Source organism: Triticum urartu, chromosome 2 (genome assembly GCF_003073215.2).
Source record: "Triticum urartu cultivar G1812 chromosome 2, Tu2.1, whole genome shotgun sequence".
NCBI classification, from domain to species: Eukaryota; Viridiplantae; Streptophyta; class Magnoliopsida; order Poales; family Poaceae; genus Triticum; species Triticum urartu.
Window position 1 is genome coordinate 143384024 of NC_053023.1, and position 20761 is coordinate 143404784.

The 20761-nt window shown below is 46.9% G+C and overlaps 1 protein-coding gene across 1 annotated transcript in view; it reads right to left on the bottom strand.

The window, feature by feature from the left end:
* Nucleotides 1-2010: 2010 nt before the first annotated feature.
* Nucleotides 2011-20761, bottom strand: part of LOC125535468 — a 123319-nt gene continuing 104568 nt past the window's right edge. The window contains exons 2-6 of the mRNA XM_048698522.1: nucleotides 4706-4843; nucleotides 4574-4605; nucleotides 4374-4521; nucleotides 4077-4267; nucleotides 2011-2571 (exon numbers count right to left, since the gene is read on the bottom strand). Of these exons, the coding sequence (XP_048554479.1) occupies nucleotides 2011-2571; nucleotides 4077-4267; nucleotides 4374-4521; nucleotides 4574-4605; nucleotides 4706-4843 (1070 nt within the window). The remainder of the gene's footprint in view (nucleotides 2572-4076; nucleotides 4268-4373; nucleotides 4522-4573; nucleotides 4606-4705; nucleotides 4844-20761) is intronic.

Sequence of the window (20761 nt, forward strand, 5' to 3'; positions counted from 1 at the left end):
GTTTCTTTCCTAGGCGAAACTCGTGGCGATGGTGGCAGTCTCCATCCACCTCTGTTAGGATCTGAGCCAGTTAAAACGTGTCGAGTAAAGCATGGATGCTACTTGTATCTGCATCGAAAAAATTGCGTAAAAAGTGGCCGATATATACAACTGGTGCCTCCGGAGTAGCTGCCGCTCAGCCCGTCAGCCTTGTGTCTCGTCGTCGTTTCGGTTCTGTGTTTCAAGATTTGTCAGGTTGTGTATCACTGATGGACTGCGGTTCTACCCACTTCCCTTTCATCTACTGTCGGCCGGATGCATGCATGCTTCTGATTAGATGTAAGTTTACTGAGATTTGTAGTAGTAATAATAGACTGTATATTTCCCCAAGTCAAATCTCATCAGTATCACCGGGTACCACGCTAGACCGAGACGCCAACGGCAACGGATAGCGTGACTGTATCAGACAGCAACTCTTTTCCGCTCCTTCGTACGGCTGGATCGATCTACAGGAGTAGTATAGGTAGGTAGGGAACTTATATATGATATCTCAAGGAAGTCTGGTAACTACGCAAGGGTCGGCGCATCTTGCACAAACGTTGGAACACATCGGCCGTGCCCACGAATGCGCACGGTACAGAGGCTGCACTGATTGGCGACATGGTGGATGGATAGGGGGGAGACCTCGCTCTCCAAGTTTCGAGTGCACGGCTCGCGCCCATGTTGCGTTGCGCCCGTTTGCGACGGCAGCTCGAAGGTCTCGGCCCATGCCTCATCTAGCTTCGTCATCAAGAAGGCGGAATGAGAGGAACAGGTCATCACTGTACTGTTTCTTTTTTTTGGAGGAATCACCGAATTGTTTGTCTTATCAGAAAACACTGAACTGGTACCAATATGCACCAAAATATCAAATACTGAACTGGTACCATTTTTTTATCACAATACAGGCACATACACACATACACTCATCACTGTAAACCCACGCACACTCATCCTACCCTACGAGCACCTCTAAAAGATTGAGCCGACACATTATCTTGAGATTGACGAAGTCGGCACAAACGCTTTCGTAGTCGACATGAACATCTGCTCCCAAACATAACCGGAAGACCTGATATAAATAAAGGAAACTGCGAACACTAGTGAATTGAAATTTGGTGAGCTTTTTTTTTGAGACACTGAAATTTGGTGAGCTAGTATGCCACTGTTCTCTTGACCCTACAACCACAGCTTTTGAGGGGTCCAAATAGCGTGCAGGGCGCCCACGACACCTAGCGACATGAATATAACAGTCCAGCCCATCTAGCTCCACACCTCTCTTCACGTTTTCTGAGCTTCCACAAGCATCCGGCTGTATTTCTTTCTTTCTTTTGTACCGGTTTGTTTCATTGCTCGAATTTTACACCCAGTTCTTGTTTCATATTTTCATTTTTCGTTATGTTTTACTTTTACTTAAAAAAAACAATTCATGACCTTCTCTCAAATCGATGAACTTTTTAGCATTTGTTAAAATTTTCTTCAAATTTATGAAGTTTTTTTGAATTGAAAAACATTTTTTAAATCCATGTTTTTTTTCCAAATTCGCAAACATTTCTTAATTTTGTTCAAATAGGTGTGCGTTTTTTTATTTCATTAATGTGTTTTCATTCCACAAACGTCCTTTCAATCCGTGAAATTTTTATAAAATTCATGAATTTTTAATATATGTACATTTTTAAATTTCGTGAATTCTTTTGTATTTTGTGAACATATTTTATATTTGAAAGATTTTTATAATTCATGCATATTTAATGAATTATGAACATTTTTGAATTTGTGAAGATTATTTGAATTCATGATTTTTTTTTCAAATTCGTTAGGGCCAAGGGGAGAGCAGAGGGGACACGGGCTCCGGCTTCATGCGGAGGAGCGTCTCCAGTGGCGCCGCCTAGCCATGCATAGACCATGTACTATATTAAGTTACAGAGAAACTATAGAAGATAAAGAACACGGATATTACAGAACTGTATGTCTTGTTCAGTTTGCTTCAGGTCAGCCAGCCATTGTAAAGTTCTTAGGAGCAAAAAGCACCGTCACCTCAAACTGCCCGTAATTCAAAACCGAGTCATCAGGGAACCTAACAGCTCCAACAGCTCCTTCCTGGAAAGTCCACCAAAACAATGATTCCTCCAATTTTAAGCAAATGTCCAATTTCCCCTCAGCCTTCACCGCGACAACATACTGGAACAGTTTTCCATTCCCAGAGAACTTACCGTCAAACAGCACAATCTCACCATCAAAGCCACTAGTGAATGCAGTGAATCTCATATGATGAGGGCAGTCAATCTTTGCAGAGACTTGTATTACAGCCTCAACACTCTCATCAAGCAAGAGATAGTCGATGACCAAGCTGCCAAGGTCACTACTAACCTCTCCATCTAGCATTTCATCTAACTGGTACATCCCCTCAAACTCAGCATACAAAGAAAGCAACTGCTTGTCAGATGACCCATCTCCTTCCTCCTTTACCCAAAGATCAACTTCTAGTAATGCTCTGTCCCTGACTAAATACATTCCTCGACGAGGACTACAAAGAGGCAAGGTTAAGGAATCCTGCAATTAAAAAATATTAGTAAGCATTAGAACTCAACAAGATATATAAACCCAGTTTGGGATACATCAGTATATATCAACAAAATTAACTCGGCAAGACATGCATGATCATATTTGGACTAAAATCTAGTTATGTTTGAAAGTACAAGCCAGACACTGTTTGGCATTTCTTTTACATGCATGCATTTTCAATCTTTCTCCACTCACTCATATATACCGCCACCCCCTCTTCAACATACACTTGGAAAATGCTTCTGTGCACCAAAGATGCAGGTGCAAACCACATCAGCACCGGACTTGCGGTTTGAGATAGGTAAACAGTGGGAGCTTACAATGAATTTAGCACAAGTCCGTATTCTATTGTTTTCTCCAACATACACATTGGGTTCCGGACGATCTATGCAGCGCGTCCTGTCAGAGTGGACCAGGACCACGCAGAGGCCACGGGAGCAAACCTCAAAGACACAAACAGCCGTGAGAACATAGTCTTCCCACGACGATGGGTGGATCAGGCCATACTCACCTGGACTGGTGGAGCAGCGGCTCCTATGGCCAAGCTCACTGTATGGGGAGAGGTGAGAGAGAAGGGGATGGGCAAGAGAGGAAGGCTGATTAACCTGTACTATGACATGGTGGGCCTATATGAGAATGTACTTAATTAGTATTTGTGATTCCTAAAAGAATGGGCACCTATCCTGTGACAGACATGGATGGCTCAGATTCAATGGGCAACTGTGCCCGGGTGAAAAAAAAAAAAACTCCATTCACCTGTATTACTATCTCTATAATTCCTAATTCCTAAAACAGGAAGACTGGGGATATCATAATCATCTCCCCCTAGCCAATATAGTCTGATCTAGAACCTTCTAAGCACCCTATGCATAGTTGGTAAAAAAAAATATGCCTTGTAAAACAGAAGATGACTAGTTTCATGTGCTATTGATGTTACAAGTTACAACTAGATCAGAATTCCAGGACTCCATAACATGTTAATGCCTGTGCGTAGAGAAATATGTGTTGCTTTGCAGGGAGTCAAAACACAACTTGTGTAATAAAGAAATAGAGTAAACATTTTATAATTATGTTAGGATAATCAAACATGACTACTTTTCCATGCTTTTGGCAGCACAATCATATAAAGTTTGCGGGATCTGATGGGCATGGAACTGATAGCGTGTTGACGTCGGAGAACATACTGAAAGGGGTGACAGCACAGCATAGTGCAATTATTGGTACAGGTAGTCAAGATTCAGTGGCCCTTTTTGTCGACCATAATGAAAGGGATAACAAAAAGAACAAATCACAGAATTACCGCAAATGTATGATTATACCATTTACACAGAAAATGGAGAACTAAATGCATACGCAATTTCCTTTTAGTGGATCCAACCAGGTAATGAAGAATCAGTACGACAAAAATCTCACATGCACTGTTTGCATCCAGTATTGTTTTTAGCAACTGAAAAGTTACATGGAAACAGAACAAGCCTAGCTCGATCAATTACCTGGTCAACCATAAAAGCATTATCTCTGCAGGGACGGTTAAACACAAGATTCCGTAGTGGCTCCAAGGCATCCCGAACAGCAACAATTCCAAAGACGCTAACGGGGTAGGAATAGGATTCGGAGATTGATAAATGCATCGCGAAGATCTGTAGCATCAGTCTTGGATCACGTAACCCAAGAGTTGATCTAGCTGCAAAATATAGTGATAGCAAAAGTTGTTATAACAAACATAGGTAGATCACAGTCGCAGATTAATCGCTGGGTTAGCTAGGAATGAATGAGATCGACAAGCTTACCAGTGGAAGTATCATGGGTTTTATATTCACGGTGGTGGCAAAAGCCCCTCATGACACATATACCTGTTGCCTCAGGGAGTATTTTGAGAGGATAAGAAGGAAATGTGGCATTCTCATCTTCACTTGCTTCAATCTCCTCACACTTCTTCTGGTACGCGATGTTCCGTCTTGGTGTAAATCCAACTCCATATGTCGTCTACTTTTGTTGCTGCTGCCACCGGAAATTTCTTCCCTGAGAAAACAAATCAGTGTAGGATCGACTGACCAGTTAACTGTTTTTCGTTATCTGGACACATGACGAAAGTGGTATCTAATCTGCAAAAATTATATACCTGGGCAGTTTGTCTCCTCGTCGTCGGCATCCAGTGCCAGCGGATCGTAATCCATCAAGTCGGACAAGTTGAGGCCATCAACAGGATCACGCACGGGAATGTCGTCCCAGTTAAGGAACTCGGACTCAGACTCTGATTCTGCGCGGTTACCCAAAAGTTTGATCGATAGGAAGCCTAGCTAAATCGGCGCAAAAGATTGTTACTCCCTCCGTTTCTAAATACAAGTCCTTTTAGATATTCCAATACAGACTACATACGGAGCAAAATGAGTGAATCTACACTCTAAAATATGTCTATATCCATCATATGTAGTTCTTATCGAAACCTCTAAAAAGACTTGTAATATTTAGGAACAGAGAAAGTAGAAAACATAGAGAAGCTAGGCGGTAATACTCACCGCTCTCGAGGAACCCTCTCTCTTTCTTCTCCGCCACCACCACCGCCGCCTCCTCCTCCTCCTCCTCCTCCTCCTCCTCCTCCTCTTCCTCCTCCTCGAACGCATCAAGGAGACGATGGTGGGTAGAGCTGAATAGATCTGGGGCGATTTTGAATCTAAACACATCGATGGGGGCCTCCTCGCGAGTCTCATGGAGATGCCGGGGAAAGGGACCAAAAAGATCTGTGGGGATTTCGGAGATGGGCAGATGGCCGGGATAGCAGTCGCCGGGAAGGGCGTGTCGAGAACTCGGGCTCTCCTTCGCCGACAACATCTCGACGCTAGGGTTTCGTCGGCTTCGGCGTCGGCGGAGACGCGCCGGGATTTGGGGTCGTGTCCGGGCCTGTCCTGGGATGCGGTGGCCGTGCGCCTAGCGCGCGGACGCATCCCGGCCGCATCCTGTCCGCGTATTATTTCTTTGCAAGTCCTTAACTTTATTTCATCATTCATTTTTGGTACATGAAAAATACATCATCACATTTTGACTAACAAAGTAAGACCAAAAAAAACAAGAACCACAAGAATACATTTTAGAAGACACCCAACTTCCATAACTACTCCCTTGAGTTGGGTTAGGGCCTTCTCGATGCACTCGTTGTTGATCTGTGGAGGAGGAGGCTCGATCTGGCATCCTCCTTTCTTCTTCAAGCCAGAAGTCGATGTTGCTTCCTCCTCACACCTAGTCTCGTGTCTAGCCTCTAATTTAGCAACAAGTGCACTTGTCTCATTTACAGCTTCTATGCTAGCTAAAAGTGCACGAACATGCACTAAATTTCGCTCTATCAATATATCGTTGTACTCTTCTTCCCGATACCAAAACTTGTATCCGTTCTACACAACAAAATTTGAAGTTAGCACAACTAGTTAAATCTAGAGCACAAACCGAAGCTAAAAAAAGCGCATACCCCATCGTTTAAGCACTTGATGAACACCCATCCGGGATGTTCCGGCGTTGTAGACACGCGGCGCACGACCATCCTTGGGCAGTGGTCGCACTTAATGAGTGGCAACGGTGCGCCGGCGAGCTTTTGGGCAAGCACCGAGCCCGGCCGACCGCCATTCGTGTATCTGCCGGCGGACCACCGACGGTGCAGATCCGAGCGGCTAGAGAAGGAGCCACTGCCTGCATGTGGCCTTGCGGCCCTGCCAGGGCCTTCCGGCGAGGTGCCCGGTCAGTCCATGCCGCGGCCCGGCCTCCCACAGCCGGCCGAGCTCAAGACTGACCGGATCCGCCTCAAAACCGGCCGGCGGGTGCGCAAACCAGGTGGCCGTGGTCGCGTCCGAACCCGGCGCCGAGGGGAAGGGGTTGGGCGAGCTCGCGTCCGAACTGCACGGCTGCAATGGCAGCGGCGGCGGCGGCAGCGACGGGAAGAGTGGGGAAGAGTGGAGGGGGTGCGGCCGGAAGGAGGGAGGGGGACGGATAGAAAAAGGCCCGTCTTGTGCCACCGACGAGCGGGCCAGGGGAGGACACGCGCAGACGACCCGCGTGTCCGCGTGATGTCCGTTTCACCCCAAAAGCGGCGCAAGTTTAGGACGGGAATGGGTCGAAAGCGGACATAAAGCGGACAAAAATCCGTTTGCTCCCGCGCGCTGGGCCGCCTTTTTTGTCTCTTTTACCCCAAACGAACGGGGCCGGATAGGATAGGATCGCGCGGTGGAGTTGGCCTAAACATAACAGCCCATCAAGGACCCAATTCGCTTGCTTCTCCTTCCCTAAAATAAAGTAACGTGCAACTCGAGAACGAACATGCCAGCGCGCCCCCCTCCCACTCCCGTGCGCCCCTTGTGGGCCGGCGCACCCCTCCGCTCCCGTGCGCCCCTAGTGGGCTGGCCCATGAGCAGGGCTGAACGCCTCAGTTTTTCTAATTCGTTTTTTACTATTTTTCCTTTCCGTTTTTAAACATAATTCACAATTTAGAAAAGTTCAAAATTTCAACAAAAAGTGAATTTTGTAAAAACATGTTCGTGATTTCAAAATAATGAACATTTTTTGAATTTTAATGAAATTTTCTTTATTTCGACGAACAAAATTATATGCGCATTTTCTTTAATAATGATGAACAGTTTTTTATATTTGATGAACAAAATTTGAATATGATGAACATTTTTAAACTTGATGAACAAAATTTGTATTCAAGAATACTTTTTTCAAAAAAACGGAGGAACAAAATTTGAATTTGATGAATAAATTTTGACCTCGACAAACAAATTTTAAATTTGGTGAACAATTTTTGAAACTAATGATGAACAAATTTTGAATTTGGTGAACAATTTTGAAATTGATGAACAAATTTTGAATTTGATGAACATTTTTGAACTAGATGAACAAATTTAGAATTTTCATGAACATTTTTTCAATCCGATGAACAAAAAAGGAATTTTATGAACATTTTTTGAACCTTTGGGCATATTTACACACTGACGAACATTTTTTGAATTTGATACAAAAAAATGTTCACGAATTTGGAAAGAAAAAAAAAGAAATTTTGAATTTGGTGAAGAAATTTTTAAAATGATGATCAACAATTTTCGAATTTGGTGAACAATTTTCTAAATTGATGGACAAATTTTTGAACTTGATGAACATTTTGGAATTTGATGAATTTTTTTTGAATTTTGATGAATTTTTTTCAATCCGATGAACAAAAAAGGAATTTTATGAATCGTTGAGCATTTTTACACATTGACAAACTTTTTTGAATTTGGTACAAAAAAATGTTCAAAAAAAAAAAAAAAAAAAAAAAAAAAAAAAAAAAAAAAAAAAAAAAAAAAGGGAAACAAAAAAGAAAAAAAAAGAAAAAGAAAAAGAAAAGGAGAACTAAAGAAAAAATGAAAAGAAGATAAACGGGATATGGACCGGCCCATAGGAACGCCCAGCGCGCCAGGTCGCTCGGCGGCGCCCTATGCGCCATATAGGAACCCGGATGCTGGATGGGACAAATTTGGTGCTTTGTTATTTTTGAAACTTCAGCACGATCTAACCCCACATGTAAAAAAATTGGGAATTTGACCTTTTCTCTACCCCTGTAGTCCTTGGCGGTAGTGTATAACATGCTACCGCCAAAGTCTTCGATGGTAGCATTTAACTGCGCCGCCACGCCGCTGTAACGCGAAAAATATGCTACCGCCAAGGTTTTGGGGGGTAGGACATAATACCCTACTGCCAGAATCGTAGACGGTAGGTTCTTCACTGCGCCGCATAAACCGGAGTAGCCTACCTCAAACCGGAGTAGCCTACCTCCTTGCATTGCACTGCCTCAGACATCGCAAAACATCAACCTAATCATGTGCCAGATTCCATGGCACAAATATATTGTACTACCCGTTTCTCATTATAGTCTTTCTCGTTCCTTTAGGTCTCTTTCTCTGCCGCTCTAGGCCCATTGTCGTAGGCCTCTAGCTGGAACAGAGAGATAGAGCTAGCGCATGCAGCTAGCTGCAGAAGTAGGCGCATGGGGATGGGGGCATGGATCACTGTGGCAATTTTGGTCAGCAGGTTCAGCATTGTATTCCTCCTGCTCATTATACCATGCATGTCTGCAGCCACAAAATTACAAAATACAAAGGGTGGCTACTGAATGAGCGGCGACGATGCGAGAAACGGCAGGGGCTCTCCATTTAAGAATGGCGTTTCTTTGCTTCCAATGTGGGTGATATAGTTGTTGTGGTACTCGCAGGCAGGAGGAGCGAAGCACGCACCCCTGAGTCATGGGGTATATGGCGGATCCACTTTAGGCGGCTGCGGGGTGCAGACCTTGGCGGGGGGGGGGGGGCGAAGGATACTTTTTTGATCTATAGGGGGCGAGGGATTCTTTTTTTTAGAATTTGGGGATTGGGGTTCGGTATGGATGGCCGAGAGACGAGTGAAACGATAGGTTTGTTGGGTCGGTGATCCAAAATATTTGTGCCCGGTTGTTCTCCTTCTCTTCTACATAACGGCCCATCAAGGGCCCAGCTCGCTTTCTTATCCTTCCCTAAAAAAAGTAAGCGTGTACGTGCAACTCGAGAGCGGACATCCTGGATGGGACAAATTTGGTGCTTTGATCATTTTTCGAAACTTCAGCACGATCTAACCTCACATGTTATTTTTTTTGGGACTTTAACCTTTTCTCTACCGCCGTAGTCCTTGGCGGTAGGGTATAACATGCTACCGCCAAAGTTTTCGATTGTACCATTTAACTGCGTGCCACCCCGTTGTAACGCAAAAAATATGCTACCGCCAATAGGACATTATAACCTACCACCAGAATCGTAGCCAGTAGGTTCTGCACTGCGCCGCAGAAAACGGAGTAGCCTGCCTTCCTGCACTGCACTGCCTCAGACATAACAAAACATCAACCTAATCATGCGCCAGATTCCATGGCACAAATATACTGTACTACCCATTTCTCATTCTACTGTTTCTCATTCCTCTAGGTCTCTTTCTCTGCCGCTCTAGGCCCATTGTCGTAGGCCTCCAGCTGAGAGCTAGCGCATGCAGCTAGCTACAGAAGTAGGCGCATGGGGATGGGGGCATGGATCACTGTGGCAACTTTGGTTAGCAGGTTCAGCATTGTACTCCTCCTGCTCATTATACCATGCATGTCTGCGCCCACATAATTACAAATTACAAAGGTTGGCTATTGAATGAGCGGTGATGACACGATGAATGGCAGGGGATCTCCATTTAAGAATGGTGTTTATTTGCTCCCAATGTGGGTGCTATAGTTGTTGTGGTACTCGTAGGCAGGAGGAGCGAAGCACGCACCGCTGGGCTGTGGGGTATATGGCGGATCCACTGTAGGCGGCTGCGGGGTGCGAAATCGAAGCCATCGTCATCACCAACGATCCTCTCATCGAGGGGGGGGGGGTCAATCTTCATCAACATCTTCACCAGCACAATCTCCTCTCAAACCCTACTTCATCCCTTGTATTCAATCTTTGTCCCAAAACCTTAGATTGGTACCTGTGGGTTGCTAGTAGTGTTGATTACTCCTTGTAGTTGATGCTAGTTGGTTTATTTGATGGAAGATCATATGTTCAGATCCTTAATAATATTTATTACCCCTCTGATCTTGAACATGAACATGCTTTGTGAGTAGTTATGTTTGTTCCTGGGGAGATGGGAGAAGTCTTGTTATAAGTAACTGATGTCTAATACACAACCTTCTTTGTGTAGATGTTGTTGGGCCTCCAAGTGCAGAGGTTTGTAGGACAGTAGCAAATTTCCCTCAAGTGGATGACCTAAGGTTTATCAATCCGTAGGAGGCGTAGGATGAAGATGGTCTCTCTCAAGCAACCCTGCAACCAAATAACAAAGAGTCTCTTGTGTCCCCAACACACCCAATACAATGGTAAATTGTATAGATGCACTAGTTTGGGAAAGAGATGGTGATACAAGTGGTATATGGATAGTAGATAATAGTTTTTGTAATCTGAAATTATAAAAACAGCAAGGTAACTAATGATAGAAGTGAGCGTAAACGGTATTGCAATGCGTTGAAACAAGGCCTAGGGTTCATACTTTCACCAGTGCAAGTCCTCTCAACAATAATAACATAATTGGATCACATGACTATCCCTCAACATGCAAAAAAGAGTCACTCCAAAGTCACTAATAGCGGAGAACAAACGAAGAGATTATGGTAGGGTACGAAACCACCTCAAAGTTATTCTTTCCAACCAATCCGTTGGGCTATTCCTATAAGTGTCACAAACAGCCCTAGAGTTCGTACTAGAATAACACCTTAATACACAAACCAACCAAAACCCTAATGTCACCTAGATACTCCAATGTCACCTCAAGTATCCGTGGGTATGATTACACGATATGCATCATGATTCATCTATTCAACCAACACATAGAACCTCAAAGAGTGCCCCAAAGTTTCTATCGGAGAATCACGACAAAAACGTGTGCCAACCCCTATGCATAAGTTCATGGGGGAACCCGCAAGTTGGTCACCAAAACATACATCAAGTGAATCATGTGATATCCCATTGTCACCACAGATACGCACGGCAAGACATACATCAAGTGTTCTCAAATCTTTAAAGACTCAATCTGATAAGATAACTTCAAAGGGGAAACTCAATCCATTACAAGAGAGTAGAGGGGGAGGAGAAACATAAGATCCAACTATAATAGCAAAGCTCGCGATACATCAAGATCGTGCCAAATCAAGAACACGAGAGAGAGAGAGAGATCAAACACATAGCTACTGGTACATACCCTCAGCCCTGAGGGTGAACTACTCCCTCCTCGTCATGGAGAGCGCCGAGATGATGAAGATGGCCACCGGAGAGGGATTCCCCCCTCTGACAGGGTGCCGGAACGGGTCTAGATTGGTTTTCGGTGGCTACGAAGGCTTTTGGCGGCAGAACTCCTGATCTATTGTGCTCCCCGCCCCAGTCACGACGTTGTAAAACGACGGCCAGTGAATTGTAATACGACTCACTATAGGGCGAATTCGAGCTCGGTACCCGGGGATCCTCTAGAGTCGACCTGCAGGCATGCAAGCTTCCTTGACGTGGAGTCCAAGTCTCCCGGGTTGCTTTCCTTCCAAAAATAAGTTCCGTGAAGTTTCAGGTCAATTGGACTCCGTTTGATTTTCCTTTTCTGCGATACTCTAAAACAAAGAAAAAACAGAAACTCGCACTGGCACTGGGCTCTGGGTTAATAGGTTAGTCCCAAAAATAATATAAAAGTGTATAATAAAGCCCATGAACATCCAAACAGAAGATAATATAGCATGGAGCAATCAAAAATTATGATACGTTGGAGACGTATCAGCATCCCCAAGCTTAATTCCTGCTCGTCCTCGAGTAGGTAAATGATAAAAACAGAATTTTTGATGCAGAGTGCTACTTGGCATAATTTCAATGCAATTCTTCTTAATTGTGGCATGAATATTCAGATCTGAAAGATTCAAGATAAAAGTTCATATTGACATAAAAATAATAATACTTCAAGCATACTAACTAAGCAATCATGTCTTCTCAAAATAACATGGCTAAAGAAAGTTCATCCCTACAAAATCATATAGTTTAGTCATGCTCCATTTTCATCACACAAGAATGCTCTCATCATGCACAAACCCGATGACTAGCCAAGCAATTGTTTCATACTTTAGTAATCTCAAACCTATAAACTTTCACGCAATACATGAGCGCGAGCCATGGATATAGCACTATGGGTGGAACAGAATATGATGATGGGGGTTATGTGGAGAAGACAAAAAGGAGAAAGTCTCACATCAACGAGGCTAATCAATGAGCTATGGAGATGCCCATCGATTGATGTTAATGCGAGGAGTAGGGATTGCCATGCAACGGATGCACTAGAGCTATAAATGTATGAAAGCTCAACAAAAGAAACTAAGTGGGTGTGCATCCAACTTGCTTGGTCACGAAGACCTAGGGCACTTGAGGAGGCCCATTGTTGGAATATACAAGCCAAGTTCTGTAATGAAAAATTCCCACTAGTATATGAAAGTGACAAAACAAGAGACTCTCTATCATGAAGATTATGGTGCTACTTTGAAGCACAAGTGTGGCAAAGGATAGTAACATTGTCCCTTCTCTCTTTTTCTCTCATTTTTTGGGCCTTCTCTTTTTTATGGACTTTCTCTCTTTTTTTTATTCCTCACTTGGGACAATGCTCTAGAAAATGATGATTGAGGGAGTCCTGGATTAGGGGGTCTCCAGACAGCCCGACTATATCCTTTGGCTGGACTGTTAGACTATGAAGATACAAGATTGAAGACTTCGTCTTGTGTCCGGATGGGACTCTACTTGGCGTGGAAGGAAAGCTTGGCAATATGGATATGTATATCTCCTCCTTTGTAACCGACCTTGTGTAACCCTAGCCCTTTCCGGTGTCTATATAAACCGGAGGGTTTTAGTCCGTAGGACAACATACACTCATACCATAGGTTAACTTCTAGGGTTTAGCCTCTCCGATCTCGTGGTAGATCAACTCTTGTAATACTCATATCATCAAGAATAAATCAAGCAGGACGTAGGGTTTTACCTCCATCAAGAGGGCCTGAACCTGGGTAAAACATCGTGTCCCCTGCCTCCTGTTACCATCGGCCTTAGACGCACAGTTCGGGACCCCCTACCCGAGATCCGCCGGTTTTGACACCGACATTGGTGCTTTCATTGAGAGTTCCTCTGTGTCTTCGCCGTTAGGCTTGATGGCTCCTACGATCATCAATAGCGATGCGGTCCAGGGTGAGACTTTTCTCCCCGGACAGATCTTTGTGTTCAGTGGCTTCGCACTGCGGGCTAACTCGCTTGGCCATCTGGAGCAGATCGAAAGTTACGCCCCTGGCCACCAGGTCAGGTTTGGAAGCTTAAACTACACGACCGACATCTGCGGAGACTTGATCTTCGACGGATTTGAGCCCCTGCCTTGTGCGCCGCGTGGTCACGATGAGTACGATTTAGCTCTATCATCGGACCGTATTCAGGAGATCGCACCGGCAGCCGCTCCGAGCCTCAATTCGGAGCCAGTTGCGCCATCCATGGATGGGTGGATGGACCCCGTCACAGAGGCCGTACCCTCAGCGGCGATCGAGCCGAATATCGACCTTACCCTTCATGAGAGCCGTGTTGCCAAACTGCCGGATCCTTCTCCGGCCACGGACTCCAAACCGCCTGTGCCCGTGCCTGTTGAATCCGACTGGGCGCCGATCATGGAGTTCACCTCCACGGATATCTTTCAGCACTCGCCCTTCGGTGACATACTGAACTCATTAAGGTCTCTCTCCTTGTCAGGAGGATCCTGACCAAACTACGTCCGACAGGATTGGGATGCGGATGACGAAGAAATTCGCCGCCCACCCACCATCCACTTAGTAGCCACTGTCGATGACTTAACCGACACGCTCGACTTCGACCCTGAAGACATCGACAGTATGGACGACGATGCAGGAGTCGAAGAGGAACCACTGCCCACAGGGCACTGGACGCCCACTTCATCACATGACATATACATGGTGGACACACCCAAAGAAAATAACGATGAGGAACGGAAGGACGCAGCGACGGGTGGTTCCCTCGAGCAGCAGTCAAAGCGGCAGCGTAAACGCCGCCCCAAATCCCGCCCTGGCAGAAATAACGATCACACAGACCCAACGTTAGAGCAGGGTGAACCATTGCCCGACCAGGGTAACACGGGAAATCAAGCCGAACAACCCAACCCCGTCGAAGATAACAGTCCGGACGACATCACACCGGACAGGCGCCAGGAGCAACATAATGCCCACCAAAGGCTTGTTGCCACGGTGAGGAATCTGAAAAAATAGAAGCAAAGGCTCAAGGCTGCACAAGACACACTCAAAATAAAGTGGAGTGAAGTACTCAACACAACAGTGAAGTACGGCAGTAATCGCCACACCAAGAGCTACCCGAAGCGGAAGTTGCTACCTGAATTCGATGAGGAGGCCTTAGATCCCCCGCAACCAAAAATTAAAAATGGCCATCCGACCAGATAGACGACCTCACGGCTAACATAAAGCGGCGAACAACGCCGCACATATGCCAATGCGTGACCCACGCGAGGGCTCACATCAAAAGGACGGTGCAACCAGATCCATTTATGGACCACGCAAGCGCGCTCCAGCATATGATGCAATACAACAAACATTCGAACACCACGGTACACCCAGATACAGGGGTGCCGCACACCCCCTATGTTTCACCGATGAGGTGCTGGACCATGAATTTCCAGAGGGATTCAAACCGCTAAACATAGAGGCATACGACGGAACAACAGACCCTGGGGTCTGGATTGAGGACTATATCCTCCATATCCATATGGCTCGAGGGGATGATCTCCACGCCATCAAGTACTTACCCGTCAAGCTCAAAGGGCCATCTCGGCACTGGCTTAAAAGCCTCCCCGAAAGCTCCATTGGAAGCCGGGAAGAGCTCGAAGACGCCTTTCGGGCAAATTTTCAAGGGACATATGTCCGACCACCGGATGCAGACGATCTAAGTCATATAACTCAACAGCCCGGAGAGTCAGCCCGAAAGCTTTGGAACAGGTTTCTTACTAAAAAGAACCAAATAGTTGATTGTCCGAACGCCGAGGCCTTGGCAGCCTTTAAACACAGCGTCCGAGACGAATGGCTTGCCAGACACCTCGGCCAAGAAAAGCCGAGAACAATGGCAGCATTAACAAGCCTCATGACCCGCTTTTGCGCAGGCGAGGACAGCTGGCTAGCCCGATGCAGCACTAGCGACCCAAGTACATCCGAAGTTAGAGATGGAAACGGGAAATCACGACGCAACAAAAATAATAAGCGCCGGAATAAAGAATACAACCCGAAGAGCACGGCGGTAAACGCCGAGTTTAGAAGCTCTCGGCCAGGTCAGCAAAAGCCGCCCTCTAAAGGCACCAGAGATGAACTGTCCAGCTTAAACAAAATTCTGGACCAAATATGTCAGACCCATAGCACCCCCGATAAACCTGCAAATCATACCCAAAGAGAATGTTGGGTCTTCAAGCAGTCCGGCAAGCTCAACGCCGAACGTAAGGGGCAGGATACACCAAGCGAAGACGAGGATGAGCCTCGCAAGCAAAACACTAGGGAACAGAAGAAATTTCCACCAGAAGTCAAAACAGTAAACGTGTTACACGTGATAAAGGGGAGAACCAAAGCGGCACTCCCAGTCAAACATGCCCAAGGGCCTATCACCGCGGAGTTCTGCCACTGGCCGTCTCAACCGATCACCTTCGACCATCAGGATTACTCAGCAAGTATCCGGAACGCAGGGTGGGCTACCTTGGTATTAGATCCAATAATTGATGGATACCACTTCACACGAGTCCTGATGGACGGCGGCAACAGCTTAAACCTGATATATCAGGACACAATCCGCAAAATGGGGATAGACCCAACGAAAATTTGCCACAACAATACTACCTTTAGAGGAATAACGCCAGGCCCAGGGGCTCATTGCACGGGCTCCCTGCTACTAGAGGTTATATTCGGCTTCCCTGATAACTTACGTAGCGAAAATTTAACCTTCCACATTGCTCCGTTCCAAAGTGGCTATCAAGCACTACTTGGACGCGAAGCTTTCGCTCGCTTTAATGCAATACCGCATTACGCTTCCCTCACACTTAATATGCCCGGTCCATGTGGCATCATTACAGTAAATGGAAATATTGAGCGATCCCTGCGCGCCGAAGAGAGTGCGGTTGCCTTGGCAGCCGCACACTAAAACGGCCTCACCAACTAAAGCATTCGATAGGTCGTCAAGACCACGGACACGGTTAGACGAGTCTGGCACAGCTATATGAAATTCATACAGGTTTGATGGCCACACCCCTATTACAAACACAAGGGGCTCAACGCACGCAGACAAGTGGCAATTTTTACTCATCTTGAACTGTAGATGGTTTCTTTAAACCCACCTTTTTGCATGACAACTTTTCACCTAAGTTCCTCTCTTTTACAGATGACAATCATGCTACACCCGTCCAGGATACGGCACAACGGAGACACAGGCGCAGACGTGCAGCGGGGACCCGTTCCAAGGATTCTCTTTAGATTAAGACCCTGCGTCAACCTTTTTTAATGTCTCTTGTTGATACACATCCCTCGGATTCTCGGTACAATTGAGAAGGATGCTGACGTCTTGGCATGTGGCCACGTCAGAACAATGCACGTACCTGGACACTAGGGGCTTCTTACAAAGGGCACTATTTAGGCCCGGTTTACACCATAAAGACCGAATACCTTAGGGAGTGTTCGGCGTCGCAAGTTTGGCCTTATATGCATCAGCTCCGAATCATGTCTTGGGTCAAATGTTGGGTTTTCCCGGCTCCTGTGTTTTGCTGCCTTACGTTCCGCTCTATCGGCTAAGGCGGCACCAGGAGAACTACTGCGATTGTGCCCTAGTTCATCCGGACGAGCAGCTCAGTAGAGAAAGCCGAAAACTAACTGTCATAATATAGCGCGAGATTGGTCAACCACTCGATGACCTATCGGAATCCTAGAATTCCACCGCCTTAACGAAGGGCCGTTTCCCGGCCGGGCATGTACGCACCTCGAACTCGGGTGAGTGCGGCGCCACCAGGGGCTATATAGTAGCCCCACTGTCAAACTCCTATGGCTAAGTGAAAGTGTTAAAGCATTATAGTCTGGTTGCCTAGTTCGCTGCGCTCTCACCTCCTTAGTAGGACCAAGACGTTGGATTAAGTGTGAATACACGTCTTCTGCGAACACCCCCACATTATATGCGTGGGGGCTGAAGCCGACGATTGCAATCTTTCAGGTTATATACATGTATACATAAAACGGCCGCACATGAGACATCACAATACTTTCGGGCAAAAGTATAAATACAGCCTTGATAAAACTAATAAAACATTGTTTTTACAATGGGAATACATATCACTCAAACATAATATTCTTCGAGCACTGGGCCTCTATCAAACGAGCACCCTCAAGAACTTCTTCAAAATAGTGCTCGGCGGCTACTCGGCCTATGGCCGAACCTTGCGCCGCAACAGTGGTAGCATCCATTTCCGCCCAGTATGCTTTGACACGGGCAAAGGCCATTCGCGAGCCTTCTATGCATGCCGACCTCTTCATCGCATTGATGCGCGGCACCGCACCAAGGAACTGCTGCACTAAGCTGAAATAGTTGTTTGACTTCAGTTTTTCCGGCCACAGATGATCTATGACGGACCTCATGGCAAGTCCGGACAATCTATTGAGTTCGGCCCATCCGGCAAGTTGGTCAGTTAGTGGAAGCGGACGCTCTGGAACGTTAAACTGCGGCCAGAATAGCTTGTCCACTTCATGATCTGTTTGATCTCGGAAGTATTCGGCCGCATCAACAGCATTCGCCGTCAAATCCAGATATGCGTCTGCCGAACTCCACAGCAGATCCAAAGGGGTGTACCGCAGATCTCCGAACTTCCTCCGCAGCAAAAAAGGCTTCCCAGCCACAATATCACTGGCTTCACGAAGCTCCTCCTTCTTCGCTCTCATGGCAGAGTGGGTGTCTTTGGTCGCCATCGTGGCCTTTTCGAGGTCCGTCGCCTTCGTTCGGTTTTCTTCTTCAAGGACCTGACAACGGTCGGCAGTATCTTTTAACGCTATTGCGATCTTGGCCATTTTCTCTTTGCTCTCGCAATGCGCGGCCTTCTCGGCTCTTAACTCTTCGGCCGCCTTCAAAGCAGCCGCATTACTACTCCTTGCTTGTTCTTTGGCTCGGGCAAGTTCCGCCCGAAGGGTCTCCACAGTGGCAGCTCCATCTGTAGTCACAACATATTAAAGATACTGGCATCACACTGCTCTTACTATGTGACATTCACCAGAAAATATCACTTACCCTGTGCCTCGTCAAGCCGCTTGTTAATAAGCTCGATGTCGGCATCCGTCGCATCCAGTTGCCGCTTTAGTTCGGCAAACTCATGAGTCCGGCTAGCCACCGGAGCTTCCACCACCTGCACATAAAGGCGGTATGGTTATTACCTAGGATTACGATCCTCTATTTGCCACCATTCCCGGTGACAACCAGAGTCTCAGGGGCTACTATCTACACCGGGCACACCTAAAAATGTGCGGTACCATCACAAAGGTATATCATTTTACGTACCTCAAAGCCCGTTAGTAGACTCATAAAGGCGTCATGCAACCCGCTTTCGGCGGACGAAATCCTTTCCATCACTGTACCCATTAACGTACGGTGTTCTTCCGAGATGGTCGCTCGCTTCAACCGATCCCTCAGTGCGTCCGACCGCATACCAGACGGCGCCGGACTCTTTTGTCTGCCCTCTTCAAGAGCCGGATGCTGGGGACTTCGGGTGACTATGGTATTATCTTCTGGCCTCACCGGATCCGGAGAGGCCCTCCGTGACGATACTTCAAGGTTGCCCGCTTCTTGAGCAGGGGAGTCCGGGGAAGGCATTTCGCTTTCCATCATCTCTGGAAGAAGGTCCCCTGAAGACGAGCTTTGTTGAGAGGGGCTAAGATCCGAACTGCAAGATAAACGCTTCGGTTATTTTCCTCGGAAGTAAGGTAGAATATCTCTACTATTAAGTAAATTTTGATCACTTACGACCCGTTAGAGGTCTGATCCCCGTACGAACTTTGTGCGGCAAAAGCACCCTTCGAGACGGGATCCTCTGGTGGGGTTTTCTTCTCCTGTTTGGAGACCTTGGTTTCCGGATCATCAGAGGTAGTCCTCTTCCTCCCCCGGGGCGAAGGAATGTCAGACTCCTTCTCTTGGCTATCCTCCCTCACGGAGGCACTCGTTCCCTCGGTTGGAACAGATAGCGGTGGAGGCCCGCTTTGGCCCTCTTTATTCCCCCTTCATCTCCCTTCGCAGGCACCAGGCAAGGTGCTGGCTCAAGCATCTTTTCCAGCACCGTATTGTACAAGCCTTCGGGAAGGGGAGCCGAACACCGGATCATCTTCGCCTTTGCTATCCAGTCTTGGTCAAAGAGCGATCCTTTAGAATGATGTCCTGATAAAAGAAAGACAGTGTGTTCGGCTAGAGGGTTACTTACTTGGGCCGCGGTGCGGTTGCTGCTCAGGCCCACGTCCTCGGAGGTGTCCGGACACTCTATTTGGGGTCCGAAGAATGACTTGTACATCTCCTTGTGCGCCAGGCCGAGGAAATTCTGAATAGCGCGCGGTCCTTCTGGGTTGAATTCCCATAAACGGAGGGGCTGGCGTTTGCAAGGATGGACTTGACGAACCAGCATGACTTGCACTACCATAACCAAACTAAAATCTCCCTTGAAGAGATCCCGGATGCGGCTCTGCAGTATGGGCACGTCATTGGCTGGACCCCAGCTCAGCCCCCTGCTGATCCATGACATCAGTTGGGGTGGAGGGCCCGAGCGAAAGGTGGGGGGAGCTACCCACTTGGCACTTCTGGGAGCGGTGATGTAGAACCACTCCCTTTGCCATAATCCGGATACCTCTGGAAAGGAACCTTTTGGCCACAGAGCTCCAGCAATCTTGCTTATTAATGCACCTCCGCACGCTGCATACTGCGCCTCAACCGTCTTCGGCTTCACATCAAAGGTCTTGAGCCACAGGCCGAAGTGAGGGGTAATGCGGAGGAAGGCCTCACATACGACAATAAATGCCGAGATGTGGAGAAAGGAATCCGGGGCTAGATCGTGGAAATCAAGCCCGTAATAGAACATCAAACCCCTTACGAAGGGATCCAGAGTGAGGCCTAGTCCTCGGAGGAAGTGGGAGATGAACACGACGTCTCCGTTGGGTTCGGGAGTAGGGACGACCTGCCCTCGGGCAGGCAGCCGATGCGAGACTTCGGCGGTCAAGTATCTTGCCTCCCTCAACTTCTTGATATCCTCTTCCGTGACGGAGGAGGGCATCCACCAGCCCTGGTGGCTGGATCCGGATATGATTGAATGTCCAAAGCACCTGACCTGGGCTTTGGGTGTTAGAACTCAAGGCGGGGGAAGGATTCGATTGAGCACGGGAGGAAAAAAGTAAAAACCTTGACCCTTTATAAAGGGGGTGAATATCAGGCGTCCTCCTCGTGGCCGTTTGGGACTTGCCTAAAATCTAGGAGTCCTAGGCGCGGTTGGGTTACCCACGCGCGTATTGATGAGAATCCCGTAATAAGGGGGACACGAT